Source organism: Conger conger, chromosome 4, assembly GCF_963514075.1.
Source record: "Conger conger chromosome 4, fConCon1.1, whole genome shotgun sequence".
Lineage (NCBI taxonomy): Eukaryota > Metazoa > Chordata > Actinopteri > Anguilliformes > Congridae > Conger > Conger conger.
Window position 1 is genome coordinate 61,918,200 of NC_083763.1, and position 18,095 is coordinate 61,936,294.

The 18,095-nt window shown below is 40.6% G+C and overlaps 1 protein-coding gene across 2 annotated transcripts in view; it reads right to left on the reverse strand.

The window, feature by feature from the left end:
• The window catches only part of sema5a (sema domain, seven thrombospondin repeats (type 1 and type 1-like), transmembrane domain (TM) and short cytoplasmic domain, (semaphorin) 5A), a 96,322-nt gene that overhangs the window by 56,896 nt on the left and 21,331 nt on the right, over window positions 1-18,095 (reverse strand). For both annotated transcript variants that reach the window (XR_009708538.1, XM_061238701.1), the window contains exons 2-4: window positions 14,876-15,097; window positions 5,941-6,040; window positions 1,912-1,957 (exon numbers count right to left, since the gene is read on the reverse strand). Coding sequence is in view for 1 of the 2 variants with exons in the window: in XM_061238701.1 (XP_061094685.1) it covers window positions 1,912-1,957; window positions 5,941-6,040; window positions 14,876-15,029 (300 nt within the window). In the remaining variant the exon portion in view is untranslated. The remainder of the gene's footprint in view (window positions 1-1,911; window positions 1,958-5,940; window positions 6,041-14,875; window positions 15,098-18,095) is intronic.

The window sequence follows — 18,095 nt, forward strand, 5'->3', positions numbered from 1 at the left end:
AATGGCCACAGTTCCTCAGATACGACAGAATTCAGGTTTACCCACAGCCACCAATAGAATACAAAGTTTCAGTGAAAGATATGCTCATCCTCCAAGCAGAGATTTACTGTAGTACTGGGTGGCCTGCGGTGTGTAAAGCGGTTACTGGCTCAAAGGTAAGTGTTGCTGGCAGAGGTTTGGGCAGCATAGCGGTCAATCAAGGGTCACAAATTGTGGCTCCAATTTAAATCAGGGGCAATAGATAGGGTCATGAAGGTGTTAGGATCTTATTGATGGGTGTTGGTAAACCCTAGCAGGGTTGGGTTTAATCAACCTCAGCATCTGATTACTGCACTGAAAAACTGTCAGCCGCTGACAGAAAGGTAGCACTAAATCCTCTAAGACTGCAAACATTCCAGCTAAGTGCAAGGCAATCCTCACCCAGTCAGTCAATGTGTATTTACAGTATGCTTGGCAAGAAACATGCGCTTAACTGCAGGTACCCCAAGGATGGCTTACCAACTAGTCGCTTGTCCCTTATGTGGTGATTGATGCCTATTGCTCGTTGGTTGATACACACACTGCCTTGGATTGCTCCACATTTTCAAACATGTTGTCAGGCCACACACACAGCTGGTAAGGGTGGGACAGTGGTCCATCTCACGCCATGGTTGTCCAGTACCACAGTTAGGCAAGTGGAGGAGTACTTTGGTCTCAGACCGACGCCTGCTCCTTAATGCTACTGATTAATCATAATAGAGGACATGAGGCTCATGGCCTTCTCCCTGACTCCTTCCTTAGAGTGAGCGACTAGAGAGCTTTTGCAAATCTCCAATCTTTCTTTCCCTAATGGAAGCTTAGAAATGAGTACATTTTTCGTGTAATACAAATATTTACATACACACTATCTCTCTCTTTTCAACATATATCATACCGAGTAGCTTCTCTAGTGTTTATTTAAGCCTGCGGATGTTGACGTAAAACCTACACTGATGCATGTCTCTGCCTTTGCAGTTTCTTATATGCTGTAATGCAAGTAGATTTTTCCCTTTTTTCAGATCCAGAAATAGTGAGAAAAACAAAAAACGAAAAATTATTGCCTATTGTTCTGAATTAATATTTTACTTTAAGAAAGAAACCACAGAAGAAAAATAGCTGCAAGAAACATAACACTGTTGTAGGGACAACATTTTTGTTGGCTTCACTCACAACAATCACAACATCAAAATGGTTTTATTATAAATATTGTTAAGTATAGTTGTTTATATGTACTGTATATAGGTATGTATTATATGCTGTGTTGCCAGACACTATTTAGATGCCGATCACTCAAATAGGAGTACATTATTACTGTCCCTGGATGCTTACAGCTTTGAAGAGCCCCACAAATAAACCGAGAGAGAGAGACACAGAAACAGAGAGAGAGCAAGCAAATAAAAGCCAAATCTATTCAGCAGGTGCGCCAAAAACAAGCTGTAAATACAACAGCAAGTCATAAAATGAGTATGGGAGTAAAACAAGCTTTGAACCACAAGAATGGCATATATGGCTGACAAGAATTTCAAATGCCAAGCTTTAAAAAGATAAGGTACTTGTATTCATCTTAACATTCAACAGCATTTTTATTTCCTACCCAGCTTAATGGAGACGATGAACCATGGGTGACTGGTTTGAACCGGCATGCTTACTCAGAGTGAAAAACCATTCAAAACAGGTTCATTCAGTTACGTGTAAGTACTGTCAATTAAAGGTAAGCTCTCTCCTTGCCCTGTTCATACGGCAGTTCACTGGCTGACATGGTACTCGTGTGCTGAAAGAGCGGGAGAGAGACAGAGAAGATAGAGGAGATGAGGGAGAGGAAGTAAGGGAGAAGAAATACAATGACAGGGAGAAAGAGAGATGGGCGGAGAGTATTAAGGAGAAGTTACAGACCTGGATTAAAGAGAGGTCCTCCAAATGTAGCCTGAAGAGGTGATTTCTGAAAGAAAAAGGGTTTTTGACAATAAAAAAGAGCACAGATTTTCAACAAAGCAGTATTACTACCAAGGTGTAGTAATCTCCGGAGAACTCGAACACTGTTTGTCATGAATGATAGGCACTAAAATCTCTATTTCTGTTTGAAAAAGAATATCACACATTTCTGCCAAACCAACATCCCTGACCACCAAAACACACAGTGTAAAATAAAGTACAACAGTCAGCGCATAATAATACTAGTCAACCAAACAATACCTGCACCTGCAGGCAATCAAATTAAGGCATTATTAGGAAATGCAGCAAGTAGTTATTAATTAATGCAACACCTTTTAACATCAAAAGGTCGTAGGTGCTGCCACACAGTGTCAGGAGGATCAATAGAAACACATATGATAACTACAGGCAATCATACTGAAGATTAGTGAGATTTAAAGTAACAGAACAGCATACTATGACTAGAGCCTACTTACTGTACTGACATAAATCAATAGCATCTTATTCATTGCATCGTGACTAAAAACTCTCTTTAAACCTATTATAGCCTGTCGATATCATTACAGTATTTTCCAAAGCAGTAACCTAAATTTCATAGCATCTGAGCAGGCATTTCATATAGCACCTAGGCAGGCCACATTCTTTGATTTAGAGGATATTGGCAGACATTTCTGTAAATCCTAATAGGCTTTTATGCACTACTGACCAATTACCTGATTATTAATTTGTTAAATACATAATGATACAATATGATACAATATGAGGATTTGATAACAGACTTTGTCTTTGTTCCCATGGCACAAATAATTTGCATAGCCTACGCATGTCTGAAATATCAGTGTAAAAGTTGAATGAGGCTTTTTGCATTAAAAAGCAATTAATCTGCAATTACCAGTGGGAGAACATAATTCTCTGTAAGATTAGATCCAACTCCACTAAACTGATACATTTCATCAGTGAGTCTAAACTGTCCAAGCTGAAAAAACAGAGAAGTACAACAGTACCACAGGGATACATTGCTAATATCATGTTGTGCCTCTGTGTATTTGTTTTATAATGGAAATTAAAAGCTAAACTTGGAATGAACAGCAAGTGGCCAGCATTGATTCTTGAATAATGAAACAGAATGGAGTGTATTTCTGAAGTGTATGAAGATGTGCATGCTGTCCACTCAAGCCTTCTACCCAAAAGCCCTGATAATCCCATCAGTGCCTCCCTCTGCACAACTCCATGGGGCCAGCCAGGGAGAACAGAGAGAGACCAGAGTAGATTCCACAGAACTGTAGTGGAGGCAAACCACCGCCCTAGGGGGACATTCCTAAATCTACACAATTGACTGAGCAGGAAGGATCACTGCTCTGCCCATTGACACTACTTCCAGACCACTAACACAAGTAGGTCAGGCTAGTGACTTAGTACATATTGAACCGCATTGATCTCCAGTTGAGGTGGAACAGGAGACGGTCGACCGCGGGGAACTCATAGGGCTACTGTCTGATAAAAATGTATGACAACAGCAATAAAATAGCATCTAATGCACTGCTATTGATAGCTCCCATAACGACAACTTCCCTCCTCTATCATTTCATAACACGTTTCAGCTTTTGAATTGTAAGCCACGCCAATGGATCCGCACAGTGGTGACTCTATTGTCTGCAGAGAACTGTACCATGAACACACAAACACACACACACACACACATATAAAGACACACACAACTTCCTTTTATATATACACATACAGCACGTACATACACACAGACACACTTATACACTGCAGATGTACGTGTTTCCCATCTTATGTCAAACCTTTCCATTCCATTCTTTTCTTTCAGCCTCAGCAGTATCTCCCATGCTTCCTGTTACCTACCCTAACTTCCATTTAAAATGCATTAGCCAATTCCCACAGCTTCAGATGCTTCTCCTGCTGCTAGTCTCTCTGGCCATCCTATGTGCCCTTTGCAGACGGCAGCTGTATTGACAAGCTGTATTGAGGCCATTAGAGGCTGAGTGAACGCTCATGATCCCTAACAAACAGGGAGCTCATCGTCCTCTCAAAGGTCCTCTGCAGAGAATCACAGAAGCACAGAATGGCTCATCTAAATTAAAAATGAAGTGACAGACAATGAAAGTTAATAACAATTTCATAACTATAGCTGCAGGCAGCTAAAAGACTATGTCGCTGTGCTGCCTGCATGTCAAGAGAGATCAGCAGAACATGATGTGCATTAGAAAACAACTACAGTTCATATAAAGTGAATTTCAGTTTTCTATGTCCAAAAAGCTTACATAGACTTTTTGGCTCAGTCAAGTCACTCATGATGAGGAACCATGAATATCATAACATCTAAATTACAATACCATATGGGAGGACTGTATAATTACAATGCCATTTAAAACAAGAAAAGTTTCAGTCAATTTCACGTTACTGAAGCTTATGGGCTTGGTTCACCTCTGAATCCAACCACAGTGATCGTTACACTTTATGCCCCATCCTAATGGTTAACGGTTTGTCACTGTTGATGATATGGTGTAGAAGAATGTAAACATGTGAGTTCCAGATATAGTTTTGGGTCTCACATATAAAAGAAAACAAAAACTTCAGGCTTGTGAGTCGTTCTCTAACCCAAGACATTTCACAAACCAAAACATATTCTGTGTACTTACGTTAGTAAAAACTCACATTTAGTCTAAATGTACAGTTTCAGTGAAATGAAACGAGATGCAGACAGATTCACTGGAATTTAAAAATGACAAATTGCAAATGTTTTCCTGTGCTGAAAGCTTTTCTGCTTGTTGAGGATGTGCCACCATGAAACAGGCATGGTGCATTGATCAGAAGGGGAAGCACTGTATTTTTTGGTCGGGTGAGCTTCTGAAAGAGGAAAAGAGTGGAATGGGTTCTTTCCCCTCCTGATTAATGTCAGCTCCGTACTATCTAATAGAATGTTACGTCAAGCGTGGAATTCTGAAGCGCTGCAATGCTGCCGTTTTTCTTCACCATGCCACCAAATATTGTTTATCTCCTTTCCGACACTTGCCTGAGTAAAGGGCCATGATTCACTATGGTTATGCTAATTGTCCATTCATAGTAGTTTCCAGCTTTTTCAACTTAAGAGCCGAAAGCCTAAAGGGATATTTTTTGTTTCAGTTTTGATCTTTTATTCTTTCTTCTTCCAATTTCCTGTTTTTCTTCCCTGCTTAACTGATGACAGCAGTGCCCAATTTAACTCACATTTCACACGCATCCAGTTACAGACTAGGTTATAGCCTTCAGATGTGCTAGAAACATATTTCTTTGAAAATAGCCTAGCCTTATGTGTATAAAATCTATGTCATTGTACTTCAAAAGGAATGCAAGCCAAAATAGTAGGTTCAAAAAATGAGTGTCCCATAAGGTGACCAACACTGATTATACAAAAAGTATGCTTTTTAAATAAATACCTGTCTGCTATAGGGAATAGTGACGAGGATGAATGGGTCTCACAAGATGCCTTTTTCAAATTGCAGTAACCAAATTAATAATTTGAGTTGAATGACTTTGTAATGAACTACAGTTATAGTACAAACTGTTATAATATATAACTTTTATCCAACAAAATAGAAATGCCTTAGCACAAAGTATAATTAAGAATGTAACTAACTGCCTGAAAATGCGGTCCAATATCCAGTCCAAAGGTGAAAATAATTGACAATGTTTACAATGTTTTTTATGCAGGTTTATGTTTTTGGGCCCTAAAGGCTGAGTAAACATTTACGGGTACAGTCACCTCACAATACAGAGACATGCTCTTCTTTAAATCTCCCCCATGCCCGTTAGTAAATTAATACAGCTTCCACATGCCACAATTTTCTGCAAATCTTACCGGAATCTCAAGGGACGACATTTCATTTGGGTGTCAGACACGATCATAAAATACAACCAAACCCTGTGGCCAAATCTGGCTCCTCAACATTCAAATACATATTTATAAAGAGATGATGAAGTTACCTGGCTCCCACAATCAGTTCGTTCTGGCCCGGGTCAAAGGTCAGCTGTGAGTAATCGACTGTGCCTTCTGCCCTGAACCTGTGTATCCACGGCTCGATCTCTGCGGTGAGGAGAGGAGGAAAAGAGGGGTAAATCAGAGGCTGAGCAGCTGTGAAAGGTGATCATAATATATTTGACACAGAACACACGGACTGCGCTTCAGCTGTCAGACTTGTGTCCTCTCTTTCCAGGGAGAAGCGCCTCCCGCGTGGCCACGGCTGAGGTTCGCAGACGGATACCCTGGCCTCTTCCTTCGCTTTGGCGCCACACCCCTTAACCCCTGGCGCGGCCGACAGACCTCGGGTGTCACAAAACGATGTTCAACTGTCTCTTTCCCCTTTGAAATCTGAGACGTGCTGAGGATGACCACAGCTATGTTTGTTCTCTAACCGCCCTGCCTCCCACACTACATCTTTTTCAGAATAGACTTTATACAGAAACAAGATTGTGTCTCTTTTGAATAAATTAATACGTTTAGACCACCTCTATCATGTCATATGTTTTTATTTTTTATCAACATGATGGGTGACATAGTTCACAGGCAACTTGTGATTTCAAGAACATTTATTATCTCTGCAGTGGTAGAGTGGAAATAGAGAGGTGTCAGATTCATCTGCCACCACGCTTCACCTGTCAGAACAAGTATTGACAGGAACCATAATCCATCTCACCCGGGGAAATCAAAATCAAAACCGCTGATTTCACCTGATCACTTTGTCTTTGACTACAAGCTTTGGCTGATGATAATACTACCGTCCACACACAACAATATCTTTTGCATGAGTATGAAAACATTAACACAGGTGCTATATTTCTATAAGGTCCTTTAATTTTTATAAAGGAAACTGAAACAATCACTACAATGTGGCCTCAGAATGCTGGAAGCTCATTGAATAGTAGTCAAAATAACAAGTCACAGCAAATGTCATCATGCGCTATATTGCTGCAGAGTTTTCAGTTCAGTGAACAGTTCTGGCCTCAGTGATGCTAGGAAACGAACTTAGGATTTGCCTTCCAATAAGAGTGATGGGGTCGTTTTTCATGTGGAGGAAAGTATTCAGAGCATACAAATGTAGCAGCAGCTCCCTTAAGGATACACAACTTCAGCTACCAAGCCTACCTCCATAAATCTTCCCAATCCCAGTAGGAAGCCCTTCACTTTATATGAGATTGCAAGTTTTCAGGAAATAAGAAGATAGAAATGGGATTTATTTTTCTCATATTAAGCCTGTGTAGTCATTCATAAGAGTAGTGATGTATTGGCCCAGCCTGTTTTTATTTTGGTTGTTTGCGATTCACATGACTTTCATGTAAGCAGAAGATCATCATTTTGGATACATTTCTGTTGGGTAATGAATGGAACCGAACAGTATATCGAACAGTGCATTATTGCATGAGCTGCATTTGGGCTAAGTGCCTGCTTTTTAATTGATGTCAGGGTTTTAGCTGATCTATAGATATAAACAGTTTTTGTGTTGTTTTAAGAGCAGCAGTAGTTAATCATAGTGTTTGTTTGGACTGCTTTGGTGGAGTGATTAGTGACAAGGCAAGGCATATCCAAATGTTAATTACCTAGGTGTGTTTTGGCTAAGGCAGCCAATTAAAGACGACATTCATTAGTCAAATTCAAACAGTGTATCAAACCGAATATTATTTTCAGGCATACATGAGCAGCATTTGTCATTGTTGAGGGGGCGAAGTGTCTGTTTTATAATTGGTGTCAGTGTTTTAGTTGGCATAGACATAACTAACTTTTATGTTCATTGCAACAAGTTTTTGAATAGGAGCAAGTAATCATAGCACTTGGTTGGACTACTTTCGTGGAGTGATCAGTGATGTGGCTAACGGCCTTCAACTGCTAATTAGCTAGGTTTATTTTGGCTGATGCCTAGCTGATAAATCATTGAGAGCAGTGTCTCAAGCAGACAGCAGCTGTAGAAGCAGCCTCGGGTGAATGAAGACTCGGCAAAAGCTTGGAATGACAAGCAAGTCTATCTATGGAAGACCATCAAAGGAGTACAACAAGGCTACTGATAGGACCATAGGACCGCATGCAGCTTATAACATTCTATGTGATTCTTTCCTCCGGTCTGGCGCGCCCGCCATAATGGTTCTACTCTGCACAGAGCCCTTTCCAATCTCCTCTACCCTCCTTTGTTGCAGGGGGCCTATGGAACTGCCAGTCAGTCTTCACACGGCTACTTCATCTAGTCCTACAGCTCGCTGCTTTCCCTCCGGGGGTGGCCACTTAACAGAGACAGAGTCCTTGCAGTCACTCAGCGAAGGCAGCATCTATCTCCTCCTTTCTATTCCTCCTCAACCTGACTGTAGAATTTAACACAGTTGACCACTGCCCCCTACTCTCGTCCCTGACTGTGTAAAGGATCTGTGGCAAAACTCTGGTCTGCTGCCCACCTTGATAGTCTCTCCCCACTGGTTACATGTGGGGGCACAGTTTTGACACATCTTAATCTTTCAATAGGTGTCCCCCAGTTTCCGGCCTTTAGTCCACTCCTCTTTCTCTTGATGTCAAGTGTCATACAGTATTCTCTCATAGCCTGCCTTATCACAGCTATGCTAATGAAACACATCCAGATCACTGCTGCTCACCTGATCTACCACCTCCCCAGGCTCAGCCCTGTCACTCCACTTCCGGTCTCCATCCACTGGCTACCTATATCACTGGCTAATATTAGCTCACTAAGGTCAGCTTAGGACCAGGATCTATGCATTAATCTATAAACATAGTACTGTTTATCAACACGTATTCAATTCAGTATACAATTTAGACTAACTATATCCAATGGGCATCTGAATCCTCAGAACAGAGAACAATCTATCTCAAGCCACAACTTATTTCATCACAACAAAAATAAGTGGAGCTCCCATATGCTCCCTTTTTTTCCTTCTCCATTTGCTCACTTAATTTAACTAATGCCTGTGATGAATTATCAATTCTTAAGTTCCACCCCTGCTCATTGTAGCAGCTTCCTTTATGTGGTTGATGAAAGCTCATTCTCCCATCACTATCTCAATCACATGCTGCGACTGAGGGTTAGGGCTTGCTGCTGGCCGTAAGCCTTTAGCTTTCACCATAGTGCTGGGGCCCCGCCAAAACAGAGAACCTCACTGCCCAAAATAGAATCATACTCCAAATTCCAATTTCTTCACTTGCTCTTGGGATTGTTCTGGTCGAGTGCTCCAACAATGCGGTTGCAATAATGAGTTTATAATGCAACACATACATATTTTCAATTTTGTGGGTGAGGGGTGGTGGTGTAACAATTGGATCTGAGGATGTGAAATATTCCTTCAGCTTTGAGAAACTTGGAACATGGGATATGTGTGATTGCATACTGCAGTATACTGACATGAAGAGACAGAGAAAGAGAATGAACAGCTACATTTACACAAAATTGTAAAGATGTGGTGAGTATCGGGGGAGTAACTCCTGCCAATCTTTGCTGGTCAAATCCCTGCTGACCAATGTCACTCAAACACCCTCCTGATTTTATTTAGGCATGGATCTGGATGGGTGAAAACTGCAGCCTATTTGGTGAATGGTAAGATATAAATACCTAACCACATTGCCTAACTAGCAGACCAAGTTCAAAAGTTATGTGGTGGTCATGTTTAGCATTTTTTATTTTATTTTTCTTTCATGCTACTTCAGGCAGTAAAGTATCCTTTTTTTCAGACAGGAACCATAATTATGGTGGCTGAATGACCCAAGGCTGCTAACAAATCATTCAGGACAAACCGCTCCTGGGTCACAAATAAGTACCGTAAAAATGTACATCTGACATGTTGATTGAAAACATTTGAGTGGATAAACCATAAAGTAAGGTGACCTAATGCCCTCCTTCAGCCTCTGAGGAAGATTAATATAAACACATTGTGACATCTTCAGTGCATTTATAACAAGGCCCAGTGATAATTATGTGGTACACAGAGCAAGCACAGAGCTGATAACATTTTGATCTGTTGAATATCATCTCCTTAAAGTATTGCCAGTGGAAAATAGAAAACATTTGACTCTGTTTAAAGAAACGACAACTTCACCCACGTGGCCAATTAAAATGTCATTGTCTTCTCTTGCCAGTCAGTAATGCCAGCAGCTGCATCTAACATCCCAGTTTGTTGGTGTCTTTTTCCCCTATATTCTTTGTAATTAACTAACCACAAGTCACAGAAGCTGTTGTGTCAAGTCTTTTATTTACTTTAGATTTATCATAGTTCTACAGTTTAACTTGCATCATATTTCCAGATTGAAATATCCACATCAATGTAATCAAGGCCTTGCCCTATTGATTTCTGAAAGCATAATTCAAATCAATTTCCTTCTAAAATTTTGGGTTTCAAGAAATGAGCACATCCTGAACACAACTTCCAAGTTCCTACGAAACTGGCCATTATGGCCTTGCTAATGACAAATTCCACACCCTGAGCAAGTGACACGTCATTTGCGATGTCTGTCACCCTAACAGCTTTGGAACAAGTTGCAAATGCCAATTCAGTTCATATAGCAGCACACTCGAATCCAGTTTTAATATACACTGATGAGTCAAAGCATTATGACCACTAACTGATGAAGGGAATTATGCTGTTTATCTCATAACAGCGCATGGTCAAGGATATACGTATTAGATGGTCTTGTTGAGTCCATGCCTCGGCGGGTCAGAGCTGTTTTGGCAGCACGCAAAGAACCAACAGCATATTAGGCATAATGTTTTGGCTCATCTGCGCATTTCTACGGTAGGTTCACTCATTAGCATAACACATCTGTGGGAACAGTTCCACTTCAACAACAACAGTATCGAGATAATCTATTTTTATTATTATCTTCTCCTGTGTGGTTAGTTCAAATACATTTTCTGTACAACATTTCTGTATATCCACAAATATGCAAAATGTTTGAGCTTGATTTATATTAAACAGACTTTTTGTGCCAGTATTCCGCAGTCTAACAGAGGGGCCTATAGGTCGTGCCTGTGGTATACAGTAGGTTAGAATCTTGCTCATCAGGAAATTTGCAAATGTTATACAATACACCCCTGTTGAGCTCTGATGGGATTTATAGCGTGTGTACTTGAAACCAACATCAATACAAAACCAAGGCAGCAGCTGCCCGATGGAGTAAATACAACTGCACAGGTTTGGAGTAACTCTTTTATATGGCATACCCTTTCTGGGTAGCCAAAACTCCACCACACAATAAAGCAGCACAGGACATAACTGTAAGCAATTGAGCATATATAACCTTCTACACTTGTGGAAATCCACCACAGTGTGCCTCCAACATAACAACAGCTTACACTCCCCAAGATTATTTTTAACATCTTTATAGTCCTCCCAGCAGAAATAAAAATGGACTGTTTAGACCTTCCAAGCTTTTGAACCTATACAGACACATGTGTGGAAGCCAGAGATGCGTGCCACAACATAACTTCAGAGGGGAAAGAGCAGAGAGCTGGTTTTTAGGCATGGCATTTCCAAGTATAAGAAAGGCTTCATACTGCTTCAGTTTTCATGGGGATTCACAACTGCAGTAGATTTCCATTGTGCAGACTTTGTAAATTCTTAATTTCACTGATGAAATTTGCCCGTATCATGTGCAGAGTCAGAACAAGCAAAATGATCCTCCATGCTTTCACAGCTAAGGACTGAATCAAACATGCACACATCAGAATAGATTGTAAAGTGGCTAATAAATAGGGATTAAAGTATAAACTTAATCAATATAATTTCATGTAAAATCACATGAAAAACAATTAAAGTACTCATAAAAATGTATGCAGCCAACTGTGGGAAAGGAGGGGGGGATAATGCACTGCAATTGTGTCTGCAGAATATGTTCATTCATGCATTTGAATAACTTTATTATGGAATAAAACAAAATTATGCATGAATAAAAAATGTGGCCTGTTAATTCATTGAACTCACATATTTCCATTGAAACACAGGCCCCAAGAGACAATTTTGGTTTCCATCTTTAAAATGTAATCCAAATGAACAAATGCCATAAAAAACTATGTGGCTCATAAGATCATTTTAACTAGGCTATATGGAGCAATTATCCTGTCTGAAGAATTGCAAGACAAAATCTCAGTGACTACATCAAAAGTCTTCATATGTGTAAAGAATCTTTGTCTGCAATGATAAGATCTCAATTCTAAAGAATAGTATATGGTCTACAGTGTTCATGCCAGGGCAGCTGTTCTATGTATCACGTGAGGCTACCATAGTGCTGGGCTCAAAAAAGTTTGATACGGACCCTTGGTGCCAAATGGCCAGTTGAATTGTTAGTCTTTCACATTTGACAAACCACTATTAATTTAATTATATTATTTCTTAAAATAATGCAGGTTATTTTAGCAGGTGTTTTATATTAAAGCAGGTGTGTTCTAGTATTATCCATCATATGTTTCAACATATGCAGGAAGGAACCACCAACATGTAACATGAAATTTTTATACAGTGGGGTGCAAAAATGTGGGCACCCCTGGTTTAAATGTCTGTTGCAATGAATCAGTACGTGATCGAAAGCAAACCTGAACTCTAAATGGTACATGAGTGTTAAATATGAGACCTTTCTGCAAATTTTAAAGCAAGATTGTTTTTTTTAGAAATTATAAAGAAAGTAAAAGGGCCCTTTGCAAAGGTCTGGGAATCATTTTGGATTATTCTTTGTTTCATTTTAAAAAGATTACTAAGGCCCAGTACCAGATAATTTACTCCTTCAATGAGTCAGCTGAGTATAATTCCAGGGCTGAACTTTTTATTCTGAATTAATGCCATGTCTTTTAATGTATCCAACTGCCATGGCTGTTCTGTCTGGTGTTAACAACCATGGGTTCCTCTAAACAGTTGTCTTCAAGGAATGAAGATGGTTAATTTCCTCCAAGAGGGAGAAGGCTACAGGAACTGTCTAAATGTTTCAAACTAAATGGTAAATGGTCAATGGTAAATGGTAAATGGTCTCATTCATCCATTCATATACACACATTCACACACAAACAGCGATTGGCTGCCTTGCCAGGCACCAACCAACCAGCTAGCTAGCAGGTGTCCTGCTATGGAACACGTCGACACACCCTGGGCGGGGAATCGAACCGGCAACCCTCCGACTGCCAGTGAGTGTGTGTTCGAATGGCTGAAAGAGAAGCATCAATTGTACAGCACTTTCGATAAAGGCGCTATATAAACGCCAACCATTTACCATTTAACGTGGAACATAAAAAATATTTGCAGTGAATAGGTATCCTGACTTGCATAATGGAACTGATTGGGACATGTTAGGACTAGGCATGTCTGAGGCTCTCTGCCCAGTCTAGACAAATGACACTGGTCTCACCTATAAGCATGCACTCTGCCTTCTGCTTACAAATGTAAGATTATGTTCAATCAAACATATCAAACTCACACAGGATTTGGAGCTGTATTTGTAAGGGTTGACTTGCTGATTTTGTATTGTGTATGCACTGGGTCCCACTGGATGTATGTAGGGAATTGTGCAAAACTAAATGTATGTATGTTGGGAGTTGTGCAAAAAGAAAGTACACATTTAAAACATAAATTGAAATACATTTTCAAACATCTCAGGAGATGCCTCTGTATGTAATTCCATAAACATAAATAAAATGCACCTAACCAAAGATTTATTTTCAGATTTATGAAACCCAATCACTGAAATTGCAAAAAAGATGCCACCCATTTGCAGTGTGATAACTTCATGGCGGAGAGCTGAACAAAGTATTATGTTTCAGCATGTTTTGCCTCAATGTATTACACAGAAGATACACATTGTGCTCTCCAGAGCTCTAAAGCTGACTTCTGTTCTCAGGATCTGATCAGTTTTAAGCACTCAGATGATCCAAGAAGGCTTGAGCAGTTATTTCCAGTCCTCTGCTGCTACCACTACCCTTCATATTTCCATGGTGACAGCTGTGTGATGGTGGAAATGGAAAGCTTTAAATTACAGAGTACAATTTTCAGATAGTATAGTTATGAGATAAAGCTTGAGATCTTTAGAAGTTCTGTGTAACAGCATTGCTTTGTATCAAATTTAATTAATTTCAGCATGTTTAAAGTACATTCAAAAGACATAAGGCATACAGGCATGACATGCATTGTTATTCTATGTTATTGACAATTTTTTTGCCAAAAATGTTACATATATATTTTAAATATAATTCTATAACAGCTGCCATCATGTTGACCACTATCCCTACCCCTCCTCATCTTTCTCCTCTTGCTTGTTTAGCTCTTAATGTGTTTTTGAGGAAAAGGCCCTTGTGGAGATGGTTGTGGGGCAGCCATGGTAATGCTATTTAATTGAGTGGTGTTGAGGGTAGGGACAGGAATTAAGGAATACAAGCACTCAGAGGCAGGCCATCTGTGGGCAACAAGTCACCCACGCATGGCTGAAAAATAAAATTGTGTTAGATGAGCTGTCACTCCAGCAGGGCTCATTATGCTCAACAGACACCATGCGGTACCAACTTCGACCGGGAAGACAAACACAGAATCGCTCCCTTAGCTGTGGACCATGTGACCTTCCACTCAATTACTCCTCACAAAGACTCTCCCAGTGAATTCTGCCAATTACCAGAACCCTTCACTCTTCTGTGACTGTGTCCAAAATACACCAGGGTAAATTCAGTGTGTACACAGATGGTATTAGACACAATCAGGCATTGTGTATACTGATTGTTCAAAGGTAATAAACACATATTTCCAAAAGGTACATAAATAGGCACGATTCTAGTGCACTGTATATGTTACCAATAGTTGAAAAACATTCAAAGTTTGATGTAACATCACACCTTAAAACATTTGAACAGCTAATGGTGTGAAGTCTCCCCTGGGAAAACAGCAGTGGATGAGCAGCCTGTACCTGAGTGGGAGATGATGGGGTGCTCCGCCCGGTGGCACGGTGACTCAGGGGCCCAGGAGGGCTCTCTGCCGGCCCAGCTCCCGGCCAGCAGGACCAGCATGCCCTGCAGGGAGAGCATGCAGCGGGCTCGGGAGCTCCCCGCAGGTGGAGCCATGGGCACTGGGGCACTGCTCACTTCTCCTCAGGGCTTGGGGCAGGGCACAGGGCATCTGCAGAGGAGACCTCACAAACAGAGAGAGGGAAAGTCAAGATGGAGCCCCTCAGGCAGCTGCTGGAACCATCACATTTCACAGGGTGACCCTTGATCTTTTCACCCACTGCCCCCTGACCCTACATATCTGACCCAATGGAAGATCTGCGTTTTGTCTCACATTTTGCAAATGCCAGGAAGAGAGCATATGTGTTTTATATTTTATGGGGCCCCGTTTTTAAGTGACATTGTAAACTCAAGTTTCTTTTCTTGTCCTGTCCAGAAATGTATGGTTTATTTTATTCTTAATCCGTTTTACGGCCCTTAAAAATTAGAGAGGCCTGGTTCAATGAGGGAGCATGAGGATTTCTGAAATGGAATGTAAGGCACTTCTGACCTGGTAATATAAAGCACCTGCTCTCTGTTGCCAACATCTGTCAGTCAAGTCTGTCCTTCAAGTTTTACTTTCTGTAGCAGTGTTTTTACTTTCAGGATCTCAGTTTACCAGTCATTATGATTCAGCTGTCTAACTGAAAAAAAATTCTGGAGGGCTGTATCCATTTAAAATCTGACATGAAGAGGCCCCTGATTCATGCCACACATTTGGGAATTCCGCTTTACTATAGATTTCTTCTTGACCACTAATTGAAATGACCATGTCATGTTGAGATGCATTATGGGAGAACACATTAGACACTCAAAGTACACATTAGTCACAACTTTGTGTGAACATGCCACACTTTGAGTAAGTCATCGTGGTAAAGAGGGAGGATACTTAGAACAAGATGTTGTAGTTGCATTTTTCTCACAATTTTTATGTTTCTGATACTAGCAAAAACATAAAAAATGATTTTAAATACATTTTAATAATGCTGTACTGTTAATAGAAAATGCACTTTATCTTGTTTTGTTTTTCTTTTGGATGAATTCTGCAATGTAAAAAAAAAAAATCATTTTTTTCAACACTTAAAAGGATAGTTCAATTTTAATAGGCTGAGACAGCTTTTATGCGCAATGAAGGGTATTTTTAGATAGCATTCAGGGGTCTAAAGCAAGAAAAGATATTCCAAGTACTCCAAGTGATTTTATGATTCCAAAAGCTATACATATGAGCCAATTCATTTTATAGCATAGCACAACGATACACATTAAATCTGTTTTTATATTGTGCTGACACCTTTTTCCTTCTCAGTCCTGAAGCAACTCAAGTTCTTCACACTGAAGGACCCATATATTAGTGTCGCTATAACAAGCCATGCTACAGTTTCCTTGAGGACAGGCTGCAAGGTCATAGGAAATAGTTCCAACAGTTCCAAAACAGGCAAACATACATTGGGCACGAACAGTGAAAGCATAAACTCTGTAACAAAATGCTCTATAAAGTGCATAAACTTTTGAGTTGCTAAATTAATTAATTCATATTACTGTCAAGCTAAAACCCATGAGCACTTTCTCACTAGCTCTGGTTCTTTGTTTGGTTGTCCTATGACTCAGCAGTGCATATGACAAACAGAAAGCCAAACTCCTGCCACAGCTTAGAGTTTCTCCATGTACACAGGCCTCAGCCACCCTCAGACACCTTCCTCGCTGCTGCTTCTGTTCAGTTCCTTTCACTTATTATTTATGCTTTTGTCATACTTGCCATTATGACTCCCCATTTATTGGATAATACATTCGCTGGGAGACATTACATTATTGGCATTCGGCAGACGCTCTTATCCAGAGCGACATACAGTTGATTACACTAAGCAGGAGACAATCCTCCCCTGGAGCAATGCAGGGTTCAGGGCCTTGCTCAAGGATCTTATTGTGGCTACACTGGGATTAGAACCACCGATGTTCGGCACTGATCAAGACATTTCATACCAAGTATCTTGAGGTGTGAGACCCTACTACAGGCGGGAATGTCAGATGGTGATGTGAAAATTGTGACAAAATGGACAGTGCCAGTAGGGCAGTGAGGGCTAACCAATGAATGGTTACTCAGAACCAGATTGGTGAAGTGCCATGCAGTGAAGATACAACACCCATGCATTCTCTTCACAGAGCATTTATTAAGTCCCTGTGAGATGGAAACATTTTCAATTTACCTACTGTCACTCAGTGAATTTTGCCTGTTCAATTCAAAGGTTGTAGATAGCCCACAGACACAGCAATATACGATAACAAACTGCTGAGAGTGCATCTTAACGGGTGCTAAATTCCTCAAATATCACCCAAATGCTCCGGCTCAACCTCAAAGCTTAACTAAATCTGTAAAGCCCAGCTATGAAAAACAGGACTGCTTTCAAATCAACTTATTATCTTGAAGAGCATTGCCGCATATGAAGTTAGGAACAAATACATATATTTTTCTTGCAGTCTGAACTCCACAATTTTAGAATTGTAACCAAGCAATTAACATATAGCAAAAGTGCACATTCTCAGCTTTCAGGACACCATAATGTTTGGGACAAATGGCTTCACAGGTATTTTTGCTTGCTTGCTTCCTTATGGCAGGTAAAAGAGAGCTGTCAGTATCTAGTCTTCATTCAAGGCTTGGGATTGCCTTTGAAGTCCATTAATGGAATCTTTCAACCCGGAGACTGGAGGTACAGGTATGCCAATGAAAGTCATGGGAGCAATGATGAGGCTGAAAAGACAGTCGGAGACATAAGCCAAACCTTACCAAAATCACCTGGAGAAATATAATTAACAAAGAAAGCACTGGCGAGCTCACTAATCACAAATGGCCTAGTAGGCCAAGGAAGAGCTCTACAGTGGATTACCAAAAAATGACTATCATGGTGGAGAAAAAACCCCAAACACCTGTCCTACAGACCAGAAACACTCCTCTGGATGCAGGCATGGATGTGTCAGATGGTACAATGCAAGATGCGACATGGCTCAGGTAGTAAGAGCAGTCGTCTGGCAGTCGGAGGGTTGCCGGTTCGATCCCCCGCCCGGGCGGTGCCGAAGTGTCCCTGAGCAAGACTCCCAACCCTGAAATGCTCCTGATGAGCTGGTCGGCACCTTGCATGGCAGCCAACC